This window comes from Theobroma cacao, chromosome 1, assembly GCF_053813885.1.
Source record: "Theobroma cacao isolate CCN51 chromosome 1, ASM5381388v1, whole genome shotgun sequence".
In the NCBI taxonomy this organism is placed as follows: domain Eukaryota; kingdom Viridiplantae; phylum Streptophyta; class Magnoliopsida; order Malvales; family Malvaceae; genus Theobroma; species Theobroma cacao.
The window spans coordinates 38,573,559-38,589,086 of record NC_142639.1 but is presented as its reverse complement, the minus strand read 5'-3'; the positions used below and the strand labels follow the sequence as shown (position 1 = coordinate 38,589,086).

The window sequence follows — 15,528 nt, the reverse complement described above, 5'->3', positions numbered from 1 at the left end:
ATTGTTTGGTCCTGTTTTAATTTTTAAAAAGTGAATAAATTAAAAATAAATTAGACCAAACAAACACTTAAAAACAAACAAATTAAAAAAACATAAACATCAAAAGAACATAATCTAATGAATTTGAAACATCTAGAATGAAAGCAAAAGCCTAGATAGTTACCTAAACACGCATTGCTGTCACGTTCCCATTTTCCTTTTTTGTGTTTTTTTATTGGGTTCAAATCTTAATTAATTAATAAATTAATTAAGAAACAGACTATTGGCTTTTGCTAAGAATCCGCTTGACAATTGGCCCAACCAACATATAAAGACAAAGAAAAGAAAATGTTAAAAGAGTGCACCATCGTGAGAAGTTGGTCAAATTAACATCTGATAGACCACTTAGATCTTGACAGAAATATTAAATCAGATGACATGATTGGTTAAGATTACATTCCTTTTTTTTTTTTTTTTCATTTTGGGCATATAGATCCATAAAATTATTAAATATAGCCACGTTTGGATATACTTGCACATACAAGAATTATACAAACAAATGCCTTGCAGAAACAAAATTTTGGAAAGTAACAGTTCATCATTCCAGTATGAAGTCACAGACAAATTTGGACCACTTGTTATGTAACATTACCAGTTTTGCCTAATTATGTATTTATTTGCAATTTTTTTAATTGGAATTACAGTGTTTAATTATATTTTATTCAATTAATCATGAAAACTTTAATATTCAATATATATCTTGTGATATTAGTGTGGATTAATGGATTTTCATCTTATATACCGGTATTAGAATTTTTTCAATTTCACAAATCAAATTAGAGCATTGACATGCACCCGAACATTGATTGGTTGATGCATAATCCCTCTGTCTAAAAAGCAAGCCTAAATTATAAAAAAAATTAGAGGGTTGACATATAATATTAGGATATATTTATTAAAATTAATAAATAAATTAATTATTAAATAAATATATAATAATTATCTAGCTTGTTTTAAAGTTAAAAAATATTATCGTTAATGTACAAAATGATAATTCATTAGTTATTTTATTTGTTAAATAGACAGGTAAAGGTTAAAATCTAAAAAAGAGTTATTAATTGACTTAAGGATCGGTTGTCTATATTCCACAAAATAATTTATTATAAATATATAAAAGACAAAGTCTTTTTTTTCTTCAATTGAGAAAAGGGGATACGAACTCTACTCTCTAGCTAGAGATCATGTGCCAATCAATGAGCTAAATGCTCAAAATATATAAGACAAAATGCGTCCTCTAATCAATGAATTTGATTTTATTTGACTTAAATTAAAAAACATTTTAAATAATTAAGTATATTGATTTCCTTATAAATTGTCAATTTACTTTTATAATATAATATATGTAAGATACTAATTAATATAATAATTTATCTAATGAATAAATAAATAATAAAATTAGTTTATAAGAATTTATGTTTGAACATGAAAATCATATATAATCAATTATATATATATATTTGTTAGAAAAAGTTGTAAGAAATAACTTTCTTTATAAGCTCATTTTAAAAATAACCATCTATATATATGTTTTTACACAATTGTAATTATAAAATGACAAAAATATCCTTAAAATTATTTCAGACAAATTAAATACTCTTAAATTTTGTTCTCACAATTCGTCTGTTGTGTTCCCTATGCTTTGCTCCTCATTTTTCTCTCTCTCGCTATCTAGCTCTCTTTAGTTTTACCACTATCACTATCGTTTTCTTTTTATCTCTCATCATCTCACCATATTGTGATCGATCTATAGATTAAAGAGCATGATATGGAACATAATAACATATTCTTGGATATTGGTTTACATTCACAAAACTCTCACTCTGTCTATCTCTTGCCATCTCATTATTAATCTGCAAACCAAAAGGCATGGCATAATGAGTAACAACAACTTTTTAGATTTATTGGTGTTAAGTTTTTCAATGATTCAAGTTTGGTATAACAAGTTTTTGTGTGTAACAAAGTGATTCATGGTTTTAGCATGTAACATCCATAGGAAGAAGGAAGTTTTGACGTGTAATATCTGGGGCTAAAGCTTTGATTTTGGAGTGTAACGTCTGGTTCTAAAGCTTCGGTCTTAGCAAGTAACATTTGGTACTGAATCTTTCACCTTGGCATGTAACATCTACTGTTAAAATTTTGATATGTAACATATTTTGTTGAAATGTGTAACATTTTTTGGAATATGGTGTGTAACAATAATATTTATTAAACATGACATATAACTTGCTTCTTTGTATTTTACTATAATATAAGTTCTTAGAGTTAAAATGTGTAACAACTTTTTTTTCAACTGTAACAATATTTTTTTTAACATGATTTATAATAATAATATTTTTTAAACATGGTGTAACTTATTCTCTATTTTTGTATTTTACTGGGATAAACTCTTAAATTAAACACCTTCACCATAGAGATGAAGTTTAAAATAAAAAAAGAATTTGAAATGAAAATGAAAATATATTAAAAAATTATTCAACTCAAACTTGGATAAAATGGATTTGGACAAAAAGATATCATCCAAAATCTTCTAATTTGGATAATTAATTTTGGATTATTTTATTTGTTATATTTTTTGTAATCATAAAAAAAGCATAACGTTTAACATCAGTAGAAAGAAGGAAGTTAAAAACAAAGAGTACAACATTTTGAATATGAAAGAGATTTCATTAAAAGTAATTTTATATAAAAAATTTTTTATTATAAATAGTTAAAATTTTAAAAATATATTATTTTTAAGAGTTAAAAAAAATCCTCCCTATTTGTTAAATACTTGAGTTCGAGAGGACATTCTTAATTATTGACTTGAGTTTGTTTAGTAATTTTATTTTATTCTTTATTAGTGATATATATAGTCATGATCAAAAGCCTACAGCCGAATTTTATAGACTCCTTTTTTTTTTTTTTTTTTTCATCTGACAATCGGCAACGTCACGAGCAGCGGCACGTAATTTGTATTTAGTTAAAGAAACTTTTAAAGGTCACAATTCTAATCATTTTATTCATGCTCTGAATTTCTTACCTATAATCATTATTTTTGGTTGATAAAATGACGGAGCAACCACTTTTTACTTTTGCTGCTAACCTGCATTATTTTTTCCATGTCATTATTTTAATTAATTATGTTCCAATTTTTCTTATATGTAACATGTGGCTGTGGTATACATATCATATTTCTTTACTTGTAGATTATAGTTGCTGTTAATGGTTGTTGTTGGGGAAAGAGTAATTAAGAAGATAATAATCTAATTGAATAACATTTTCGACACGTGCATGTTTATGTTAATTGAAATTTCAAGGAGATATAAAAGGATGGGACCCGGTCTATGCATATCAAGGGGTTCAAAACTATTTCTTACGTACGGTACGTACACAACTTAGTGTAGAGGAAATATATATCTTCATAATTCTTGAAATTGAATTGGGGTCAAGTGCAAATAAGTGATACCACACAATCATGCTGTCAATTATATTGAGTTACGCAGATGTATCTAAAACCTCACATGATATCAATTGTCGGGTATGACATCTCTTTGTCCTGTTTTAATGGAGAAGTCAAGCTTCAATCATACTAATATTTGTCATTAGTTTCAATGATTGAAGGAAAAACATGAGGATTGGCTCTCTTCTTTCCCTGGGATCCCCGCCCCATGATTTCAATGATTTAAATCTGCAAATGAAATTTAATTCTGAATCCTTGATGCAAAGATGCAAACCGAACTTGTATAAGATTGAGAGTTAGCAACAACTCCACTCTAAACGTCCAAAAACCTCACTGTTGCTATAAGCTAAATCCCAACTTCTTGGTACGTCGTCTCTCAGTTTGAGTCTTACAGTAGCATCATGGTTTTTGTGTTTTACTGGCCTTGGCAAAACGTTCCAACCTATAAAAAGAATTGCACAAAGCGACATTTCTTTGCGTATAGTTTCATATCCATCATTTAGTAACATGCTATCCGGACGACCTTAATTCTTAAAAGAAATAGATTAACGTCACTGTGGTGTACCTGGAAGGGGATCTGTCATTCTTGTCGACTGCAGGTTCCCTACATGAAATGAACGATGAGCTTACATTCCATGTGATACTAGGGGAAAAAAAGGTACTGCATAAAAGAAACAGGGTTAGGAATAAGATGTTTTGAAATTTGTGAAAGTTTGCATGGAAAGCAATCTTAATCGGTTGTCTTGTTTATGGTTAAGGGCTATCACGGTATTGGTGAAATGCCTCCTTTATTTTGTCATTAGTCGTAAGGGTACTAATTTGATATTATATTGAGAAGACAGGCTCCTAACCTCCCTACGACCCAAAATCCTGAAAGGGATACGAGAACCAAAAAATGCCCCCCGGATTGCTCCAATTCCATTGGAGTTTGATACTTTTTCTTTTCCATGGATAACTAGCTTGTGTTTTAGTATTCAAGAAAGCAGGACAGTCCTACTACAAAAGTATATACAGACGATAGAAAATCAATGAGTTCCCCTGTTTTTACAAAGAATTCGAGTTTGAAACTTATCTTCGAGTTAGAAGAACTATAACAATAAGTTTATATATAAATATTTTAGTTGTCACCGGAAAATCAGTATTGTTTAAGCGCAACGATACGGGAATCAGCCAAAGCATACCCTCCTGATTACGACCACCGAAATTATTCTTCTGCATGGCTACAAAATATGGAAAGAAGATGGCAACCAAATCTGCTGGCAAGAACGTGGGCCAAAGTTGGCGGATATTCATAGCAATAATTTACTAGACAGGGAAAGGGCCTAGAAGTCTATGAATTCTTAGTAATAATAAGGGAATTCTTTATTCTTCCTAATGTTTGTTTCGTGACATGCATTTTCTTTGCCTCCTGTACTGTAAAAGCTCTTTAGAAACAGAGGAGAGCTCCGAATTTCAGTTTCTTAAAACCTACAAAGCGAATCATGATTCTGTTTTTGACCAAATTCTATTGAAGAATGGCTTTCAATTATTGATCCAGTTGGAAAATTTTTTTTTGAAAAAGGCACATTTAATTGATTAGCTAAAAATTAAGAAGGCAGGGGATAGACAGGGGAAAGTAGTCCTTCTAATCAAAACTTAACTAGTATATGACGTTATTTCACAGTTTTAATCAATTAGTTGCAGAGATTGGCTTTGATGGTGAAATGAAATGAAAAGAAACAAACAGAAAGCATCTTGTCCTGTGAATCATACTATTTGAAACAGACTTTTCACTTGAAATGAAATAACTTAGTTTTATTCAAATGTCTATCCTAAATTTTCGCCATTGCAATCCTCTGTGTTAAACTCTAGTGGAAAATCCTAATTTTGTTAATTCACATGACGAGAGCAAAGTGTTTGAGCTGGAGGCATTGCTTAAAGAGAAAATCTAGGTTGATATGCCTCAATTGAGCAGTACCCTGTTTAGAACGTGGAACTGCACTATTATTGAAGCTTGTATTTAATCTCCATTTGCTTTAGCTTTCTGATAAAAAAACTTAACATAATGACAAAACAATTCATTTGTTAAAGCAAAATCTTAGAATCATGAAAAGGTGCTACGTTGTAATCCTTTCAATTTTATATTTTTGATGCAGTGTAGCTAAACCTGCTGATCACCCCTGGCCCCTGCATGTGTTCTAGTGCTGCAACAAAATACCAATACACGAAAACGTAATCTCAGTCGTTTTTTCTTTCATTATCTTAATTAGCTTGAAGCCTCCAAGTACAAAGCAAAATGTCTTTGGCTCAAATAATAGCAGAGAATTGAGACGACTGAAATTTTCGGGGTATACTTCTTTTTATGTTTTTTTCAAGGATGATTGATGGCACCTTCTCGCTGCTAAATACTGTGCTATCAGTTATCATCTCAACAAAGCATATAAGGCTCATTGCAGCAATGAAATTTAGAGAGTTGCGGATCCAGAACGCAAGCAAAAAGGGTTAAGGAGTGAAAAGTTAACCATATTGTTTTCATTAGCTAAATAAATTGTATTAATCAATTTGACAATATATCACCAGCTGTGACGCTTTGATTTTGTGATGGATCTCGTTAGAGAAGATCCATTTCTTAGTGAAATAGAGTAGTGGAAAGAAATGACATTGATATACGGCAGCAAAAACTAGTTAGTGACCTGAAACCAACATTAACGGATATGGACATGCACCAATTATGAAAATGAATTAATCAGATTTGTCCTGAAACTAACCATCCAACTTTATTAAAGCATTTTTTTTTTTTTGGAAAGCGGGGAAAATGTTTCATTAATATAGCAAAGCTTTGGAAACACATGATGCTGAATTAAGTCTCGAGCTGTACATGCAGGAGGCTTGTGTTCAGTCTTAGTGACATTGTGCTTACATAATACACCCCCGTTATATCACACGACTCACACCCTAACAACTACATACAAAAGCTACTTAAAAAGGCCAACAGCCCCTAAAAATAAACTAGCTTCGCACAATCGATTCCCCTAGCATTGTTCCTCAAGTCTATCCACATAAGCATCCAAAGACAGACACGAGTTGCTTTTCTATGGAAATACAAAAACAACCCCATGATCTTAATCTGGCAGCTTCTTCACATTATGGCTAATAAAATACTGTATGCAATTAACTTCCTACATTCTGTTACTTAATCTCCTCATGTTTGATGGAGAAAGAAGGGAAAAGTTTGTGTATCCATGAGTTGAATTCTACTTTTATAACCAAAAAAAAAAAAAACTTGTAAAGAACTCTGTCGTAACTTTTGCGGAGAAAAAGCCACTGATGCTGGGCATCTTTTAAGGAATTATTAGTTCAATTATTAAGTTAGATTATTGTGAATGATGCTGTGGAATTGATGGAGCGATTCTGGGTGTTGGTCGATTCCATGACAAACGCTCCCAGAAGAATTCTAAATTTTTATCTAGAAATTAGATAAGCAGATTTATTCTCTGTGATAAGATCAATGGGCATCCCAGATAGAGGACCCTCGTCATTTTTGTTGGGTTTTTTTTTTTTTTGAGTTCTTTCTACTAATTATAAAATCTCTTGTTCACTATAAAATTCTAAGAGAATATTGTCAAAGCATCTTTCAAGGAAACAAAGCGACTATCATCGAGCCGACCAATGCTTAAAACTAATTAATTTCTTTAGAAAATCAAGCTAGTGGAGAATATTTCTCGATCCAAGGGTCCACTAGCAAAAAATAAAGATGAAATGAGAGAAGATGCCCTTCGGGGTTGGCAATAAAGCTCGCCCCCTGCCCTCCATTTTTTTCTTTCAAAGCTGGAAAAATGGAAAAATATTGGCCACTTTCTCAAGGAATTCAAACCCTGTACACCAGCACACGAAGATCATGTTTCCATCTTTCTTCTTTTTCCCCTTTTTGGTGATAACCAAAGCCCTTTTTATTCATGCGTTTACAACACCATAATAATCTAATTTGATTCCTCACATTGACGAATGACACTAAAGCTTTATGGACTAACTTCGCCAATTATAAACAAATTAAAAAAGTTGATTGGGTTTTGTCTTCTTCCTTGTGCAAATCTTCTATAAAAGTATTTTCCTTTTATTTTAACCCTTGTTGGGCATCCGGTAAATATTTTGTTTAAGGCATTCATTTCATATGTTCAATGGTGACCTAATCATTTGCTAATTAATTAGGTAGCAAAAACATGACTCAACAGAGGAAAAGAGAGAATCACGATCTCACTTTCTGATGGGAGTTTTTAAGGGTGTGCAGCTCACTTTTTCGCGAAAGCTGGTTGTGACACGAGACAACTTTTTGTTTGATCAAACATTGTTTGTTCTAAAACAATTCATTGTCGTTATCGTTCCATTACAATGTCTTTTAACTCTTTCTCTCTGGCTATATTCGAGGCTCTGATTAAGTGAACTTTGTTTTGGCTTCTAGCCTCCAATGTCACTACAAATCCATTCAAAAGATTTTGCTTCGTTTGCAATTTCTTTTACCCAAATTTCAAGAAGTCTAGGCCAGAGCAAATTAAGCGTTTCAAATTTTAAATCTTAATCTTTTAAACATAAGTCTAAGTCGTTATCGACTATAAATTATTAGATATAATTTACGTGATAATATATTTTTTGATAGAAACAACATCCAAAATGAATGATGAAGATTCCTCAAACTTTTGTTTACTTTTTTTCTCCTTTTAAAGCATTACAAGTTGATTTATCATGTTATCTAAAAATCTTTTAATCCGTGGTCACCATTTCTGGGAGGCATATATAGCTGCCTAGTATCAAAAGTGATTTGAAAGCTGCAATTCCTTTTGTTTTGGGTTTGTATACCCTTTTTTCTTCTTTTGAATTGTAATGGCTAAATACCTTTTTTTTATTTCTACTTTGTCCTTTGTTCATTGGTTGTTTGTTTTAAATGTTATGGGAAGGGGTCCTTTCATTTGTTTTCCAGAGCAACCAAACGTCCCCAGATGACATATTCTAGCTATAAATATCATTTCGTTTTCAATCATGTGTTTTGGGTCAATAATGAGAAATTTTGCATTACCACAAGAAAGCAGGCTGGAGATTCGCAAACTTTTCAGAGTATGAAGGTCCGTCTAATGATAAATAGGGTCATAGATTCTTATGGATGGGGTCACTCGAGCTGTCATTCAATCAACCAATTAATTTCTACACATCACACTACACTACCACCACTACTACTTTGTTTCTTAGAATTAACTGGAAACACTGGACATCCTACACGTGATTGTGGCCACCAGTCTATCGTTTCTCTACTGTTTCTTTGACAATGCCATGATACCTACAATATTTCAGAGATTGATTAATTTTTTTTATAATAAGAAAACATAAAACTTGATTTTTTAATGAGATTATATGTACAAATAAAAATTATATTAATTCAATGAAGCATTACTTTTTTTTTATGAGAAATATCCATCAAAATTAAGCAAACTAAAATGCTCAAAAACAGCTTTTTGTATACCGGTCCTTTACTTAGCTATAACTCTCTTCAACTTTTTCTTGTAATTTCATCATATCACTTCTTTATTATTAATTTGTTGTGGTGAGGTAACAAGGATTTCATGAAAAATATATTCATGAGAAAAATACTTGACTTATAAGCCAATCAAGCAATTAAAGAGCTAGCCCCGAAATAATAAAAGATTGCTGAGATGAACTATTTCCCATCATATTGTCCTAGCTTACGGAGGAAATCAGTATTAACACTCAAATTCAATATCCCTTCCCCTAAAATCCAAATCACCCGTACAATTGTGGAGAAAATCAACAATGAAAATAAAAGAATTTCATTACTTTATTAGAGTCCTTAATCACATTTGCATCACCAACTACACATTTATTCACGAAATCATCATGTTTCAGAGACCATTTTGCTGTCTTTTTAGTCTTTTCATGTAGTAACACCGATGTAAATGGTTGAGCAACTAGCTGGCCAAAGGCCACCCGTTGTGTTTTGTTCCTTCTGCAAATGCATGCATGCACCAGTACCACTAAGCATGCTATATTAGAATCAATGAAAAATCATTTAAGTTTTGACCACCAATTAGTAAGTTGTTGGGCTAGGTACATTTATGGCAACAAATGAACTCGTAGTTCATATTTGATTTTCATTTCATTATTTCACCACTTCCAAGAAATTAATGTAAATCCAGTGATTAACTAAAATTGCACTTAATTGACTCAACTTTTATAACTTAGACTTGAGTAGTAATTAATCAGTGTAAAAGTTTGAATTAATGAAGACAGTGAAAATAAGTCACTTCCCATTTTTACTTTCAATAAAGGACTGTAACATAATAATTAAGTTGGCTTTAGGGTACTTTTCTTGCTAGCCCCGCACACATAACATAGCTAAGCTAGCTTTGTTCACTTTATGTTTCATTTCCCAATCACATAATCGATTGAAATTCTCATACGCAAATACTACATATTATCACTTAATTATTTAATTTTGAGAAATTTGCATCCGAATGGTGATAATGTTAAAGTAATACTAATTCATGAATTTCATGATTATTGGTCGGATGACGAAGCTAGCTTACACGCAAACATAATGCAACAGTTGCACCAATTTTTATTTTTTCCTAAAACATAAAGACAGTAATAGTTGATACATACTGCCTAACTAAAAGCAAATTAAAATCATAAAAGCAATAAATGAATGGTGAGGACTGAGGAACAATCTCCCTTTCGTAAAGACTTTAAAAATCTCACAGTACAATAAAAGAAGAAAATATGGTCCTTGATGGTCGTCTATAGCATCAAAGGCTCGCGAATACTGATCATCCTGATCCAAGAAGAAAAGAAACTTACTTTTGCATGGAAAGTCAGTAAACGCCGCGTTGAGGAAGTCACGTTTTCCCTCCCAATCATGCATCTTAGAGATTTTTTTAGGGTTTCAGGGGGTTAAGAATTGATGGATCGTAAGTGTACGTGCTATGGAGAAAGCCACCCCTCTATTATTTACCCCATTTTCACGTCTCGCTTTCTATAAAAACAAGCCATCTTTTCAAAGAAGGTGGCCTTTGAGACTTGGGTTGTACCACGTGCTTTTTATATTCGTTTTGATCGTGCACTCTCAATAATGGAAGCACCCTTATCATTCTTTTTTTGAAGATTAAATAGTAGCCTTTCATTGCAAAAGAAGGGGAAGACCCCCTGTACACAAAAGAAAGGGAGCTGGCTGGGGAGGTGTTATACCAGGTCGTAAGACATGAGCTTGGCTTATAAAAACATCCATTTACAAAATCGGCGAGAGAATCTATTGTACCCCAAAACAACAAGAAAAACATACGGGTGTGCAAGCAAAGGGAACAAGCCGTTCTGAAAGTTCCTTTTGCTTGCAGATCCTTCCATGATGAGAAGTTTGTCATAGTGGACAGTCCTCCTTTTAATGAACCTGTAACAACTTCCCATCGAAAAACCAGAAGCAGCGAAGCCAACCAGCAAACAAGGAAGATCACTCAAACATTTAAGGGAAAAGTTGGAGCAGTTCATGTGGCCTATCAACAGGGGGCGGAGCTAGAATAATTTTAAAAGGGAAACTAACTAGAAAAAGACACTTAATAATTAAAGAGAACTTTATATATAATTTAATTCTCAGTCATATAAAAGATTAAATAAAATTCATAAGATATTAAACATAAAAAAAAATACATATTAGTAATAATGATGTCATATATAATATATAAAATCAAATAGAATTATAAAAAAAACTCTTTCTCACTCTTTACGGATAAAAGTGAAAGAAAAAATAATTTTTTAAACTCAAATAAATTATCTTTTTACTTTATGTGTTCTATATGAAATGTATAGCACTTTGAGAAAACTCTTCTCTTATTTTCTATGTGTTTCTTGAATTGCTAATTAAAATATTAGGCTATTGGGTTGATATATAATATGGTACGATTGTCTATTGAGTTAGACTGTTAAGATATAATATGTTATGATAGATTCAGATTTATATTAAGAGTTAGTAGGTTTAAGTTAGTATGCTCACTTTTATTTTTTAAAATTTGCTAGACTTAACATATTTAGTTAGAATTTATATGATAACTAGCAATATACTGACTGATTCTAATTTCATCAAATGATTGTTGGAGGAATATATAGTAAATAAAAAATTTTAAAATTTTTAGAGGAATGTAGCCTCATGATAGGATCATTTTATTATTTTTTATTTGCATTAATTATTCAATAAATTTTTTTTTAAAACAATCATTAAAATATATATAATATATACAAATTTTTAAACATTTTTTTTGGGGGGGGGGCATGGCCCCCCATAACTATGGGACACTCCCGCCCTGCCTATCAACCCCTAATTTCGCAAGATTGCCAGCAACATCATTTCCTGATTTAGGAATGTGTTTGATATACCAACCGATAACTCTTTTTTTAAGCAAGCAGATCTGTGGGATGAGTTGTATCATTTTATCCCTCCACGGTTCAATTATAAGTGTGTATGTAATTTTTTTATTTAAAAAAAATTGAGATCGAATTCTATTCTTTTAAATAAAAAATAAATAAGTTTTTTTAATGTATACATTTATTGTTGCACAAATATATTTCTTTTATATTTATTTTTAAATAATAAATTATATATAGAAAATAGATAGGTTTCTAAAGTTTACAGTTAATTACTATAAATTAAAGGCAATTATATTTGAAATATAATTATGCATAAAAAATTAATTTTCAACTATATATAACTGAAATTTTTTAATATAAATCTATAAATTATTCAATATTATTAAAACTTAGAAAAATATTTTTATCAAAAATCATTCAATGCAATTAGAAATTTTTATTTAAAAATTAGATAAATCATATTAATATTTATATTAAAAATTCTTTAAATGAAATTCATTGGATAGATTTTTATATTTACAAATTAGATATATTTTGTTAAAATTAATAATAAAAATTTTAAATAATAATTTAAAATTATGATGAATATACTATTTTTATTAATTAAAATTTTTTCAACATCTGTATCTTTATATTTGTTATATAAATTATTATAAATATAAATATGTGAGATACGTATGTATAAATTATACTTGTACTCGTTTTACGTATGTTACTCAATGCTTCAAACCTATATAAAAGACGTTGTCTTCGTTTGGGCTTTCCTTCGGATCGTATGCCGTCAGGGTCATTCTCAGATTAACTTGAACCTGGGCCCAAATTCTCTCAGTTTGGATTAGGATCTTTTTCTGAAGCCTATCTGGCCCAAAGGCTTAGCTAATGCCAACGGCCGACGCTGATTTTCAATTAAAACAAATCTTGTCTTGTTTTGAAGACTGAAGAGTAAGCATGAACGGGATCAGATCGGAGCTTTTTTCTATTATTATTTTTGGATGATTGAGATATAATGGAGGGTAATAACTAATTGGAAAATGGAAAGAAATTTATTAACAAAAAGATTGAGGAAATGTCATTATGTCGATAGGGTTTCTTTCTTTTTTACCAAAGAGAAGTTCTCATTCTAGATGCATGTTTGTAATTTTCAATAGCAACGCATTTACATGCAACATGACTAATTAGAATGCACGTATTTGCTAATTATAAAATCTTATAGTTATTAATTGGGATGTATGTACGTATTTGATGATTATAAAAGATTAAATTTTCAATACTTTTTTCCATTTGAATTCATTCCATGGCTGAGTTTAGCTTGCAAGTGGCAAGGGAAGTTTGTCGGTTTTGACACAAATTTTAAATTAAGCACGGGCGAAGCACTGTGGTTTAAATATTAAAGGGCTCTATGAAGCTGTGCCATGGAGGATAGGCTAAAGAAGACAACATAATCATCTTTTTGGCCGGTGATGAGTGGTGACATGACATCTTGGCTAAAAAGGAATATTTTAGGACGCCTAGCATCACCACCTCCGTTAATTTTGCAGTTGGACTTTTTATACATGTGCTATACCACGCATAAGAAGTCAATATACTTAATTTCATATGATATAACAATCAATCACAAACATTATGGAATTAATCAAGAAAATTAATGTCAAGTTTCTCATCAGCCATTTAAACTTGTCATGACTCACTTCATCAGTTTGATTTGGGACAAAGAATAATACTTAGTAAGTTTATGATGTATCTGAGCATTTAGTTCATTAGTTAATACATAATTATTTATATAAAAAGTAAAATTCAAATCCTCTAATTATAAAAAAAAAATACTTAATAAGTTTATGATCACACACATACATGGCACAAGTTAGCAGACATTTTAGACTTCCAGGATGAAAACTACTACACCATTTAGATATTAATTCTACATTCTACAACAAACAAGAAACATCAAATATTAGGAAGCAAATATTATAATCTCTTTCTACACTGATAATTAGTCACCATCTATCTTCAGCACATTTCCCCAAGGATCCTTTCCAACTACTAGAAACACTCCATTGATCAGAATTAGCCACCGATGAGACCCCATTCCCACACTTAGCCACCGTCCTCACGCTCTCTATCAATGCCTCCGTTCGAGCCTCCTGCGCCAGGATTTCCGCCAACTGGTCTGGACTTATCACCAGCTTCACCTTCCACACTCCGCTGCTATTATACCTCGGCAACACCTCCGCCTCGCTTCTCTTCAACACCCTCTGGTGATCAAACGACATGCGATAGGGAGTAGTCACAGATGAAGACGAAGTAGATATAATATTGTTACCGATCTTGCTGTCGTCGTCTTGAAGGCTCTTAATGTTTTGATTGTTTTGTTTTGTGAAGCTGTTGTTGAGGGGGAGGAGATAGTAGAGCTCTCCTGCATGGAGCTCTTCGTTGTGGAGGAGAGGCTGAGAGAACAAGTCACGTGTGCGGTAAATAGCATGGCCTGGGAACTCGTTGGTTATGCACTCCGCGGTGATGGGTGCGAATAGCTCCATGATGCCGCCACTGGATGTTACCACTTTCACCATCTCTTCAACTTCTCCAAATCCTTTGAACACACAATTGCCCATATCAAGTCGTCAGTACTAATTAAGCTCTTCCACAATAATCTCCTCGTTGCTGTAGTTTTTTCTATGGAAATTTAGAGAGGGAAAGGCTGGGGTTTTGTGGCATGGAATCTTGAAAAAATTTTTGTGGTGAAATATAAGTGGAGAATAGAAGAGGAAAGGGGTTTCTTGAGGGTTTCCTTTCGTCGGTGTGTAGCCGACACAAGAATCCTTTCCTTTGCCAATCCCAAAATCTGTAATCTTGCGGCTTTTATAGGGGAATGGCCCACTTTTTTCTTTGCTTGTATGGCAAGAGAAACATGCACCGTTGATATAGCGCAATAAGCCAAAATGCCCAAGGAAAGAAATCGGGCGTTGGATGGATTAGAAGATATCTATTCTTTCTCCTCCCTCTTCTTCCCTTTTTTCTTTCATTTTTTAAAGGTACAGTAGCAAGTCAACGATTCTTCAGAATATATATGCGTTGAGATCATGATCATTAAGGGACTCATGGTCAATTGCACCATCAAGTGTGTTCACTCCTTTTTGCCGATTGCTTTTAACAAGTGGAGCCCAGTTATGGGCGACTCCGGCGTGAAAAGAAGAGAAGGGTAGGATTGCTTAGCATGCGCAACACCAGGGTTATATACGTTCAAGGAGAAAAAATTAAGCCTGGTAGTGGTTTCATTGACTTCCACCATGTAAAACATCGTTTGATGTTCACCTAAGTGAAGTTATTTTTCAATAAGCCTGGCAAAGTTTTTCTTAGACAGTACATATATAACGTGTAAGTTTGGAGATGTTGAACCCCCAACAAAATATATTGGGTAGGTCAAGGAGGGGACCAGAAGATTCTGATCGATCTCAGTGAAAACGAAAGCTCATCGGATAATCATAAGACTCCATTTCTAATTTAAAACTCCAAGTTGTTTAATGGCAAGGTCCATGAGCTGGGCAAATAAACCTTTGGAGCTCATTTCGCCTTTAATTTGCCAAAGATAAGGGACAGATACCCCATGATCTTGACTTTCACCAGTTAGTAATGAGTAACCATTCACTTCATAT

The 15,528-nt window shown here is 32.2% G+C and overlaps 1 protein-coding gene across 1 annotated transcript; it reads right to left on the bottom strand.

Moving 5' to 3' along the window:
• Window positions 1–13,730: 13,730 nt before the first annotated feature.
• On the bottom strand, window positions 13,731–14,732 carry LOC18613899 (UvrABC system protein C). The gene has a single exon (XM_007051378.3). The coding sequence runs from the start codon at window positions 14,485–14,487 to the stop codon at window positions 13,873–13,875; it is 615 nt and encodes a 204-aa protein (XP_007051440.1). The 5' UTR covers window positions 14,488–14,732; the 3' UTR covers window positions 13,731–13,872.
• Between the last annotated feature and the right edge of the window lie 796 nt (window positions 14,733–15,528).

Bases quoted from the DNA above. Each gene is read 5' to 3' on its own strand.
- LOC18613899 (XM_007051378.3), bottom strand. From the start codon at position 14,487: ATGGGCAATTGTGTGTTCAAAGGATTTGGAGAAGTTGAAGAGATGGTG.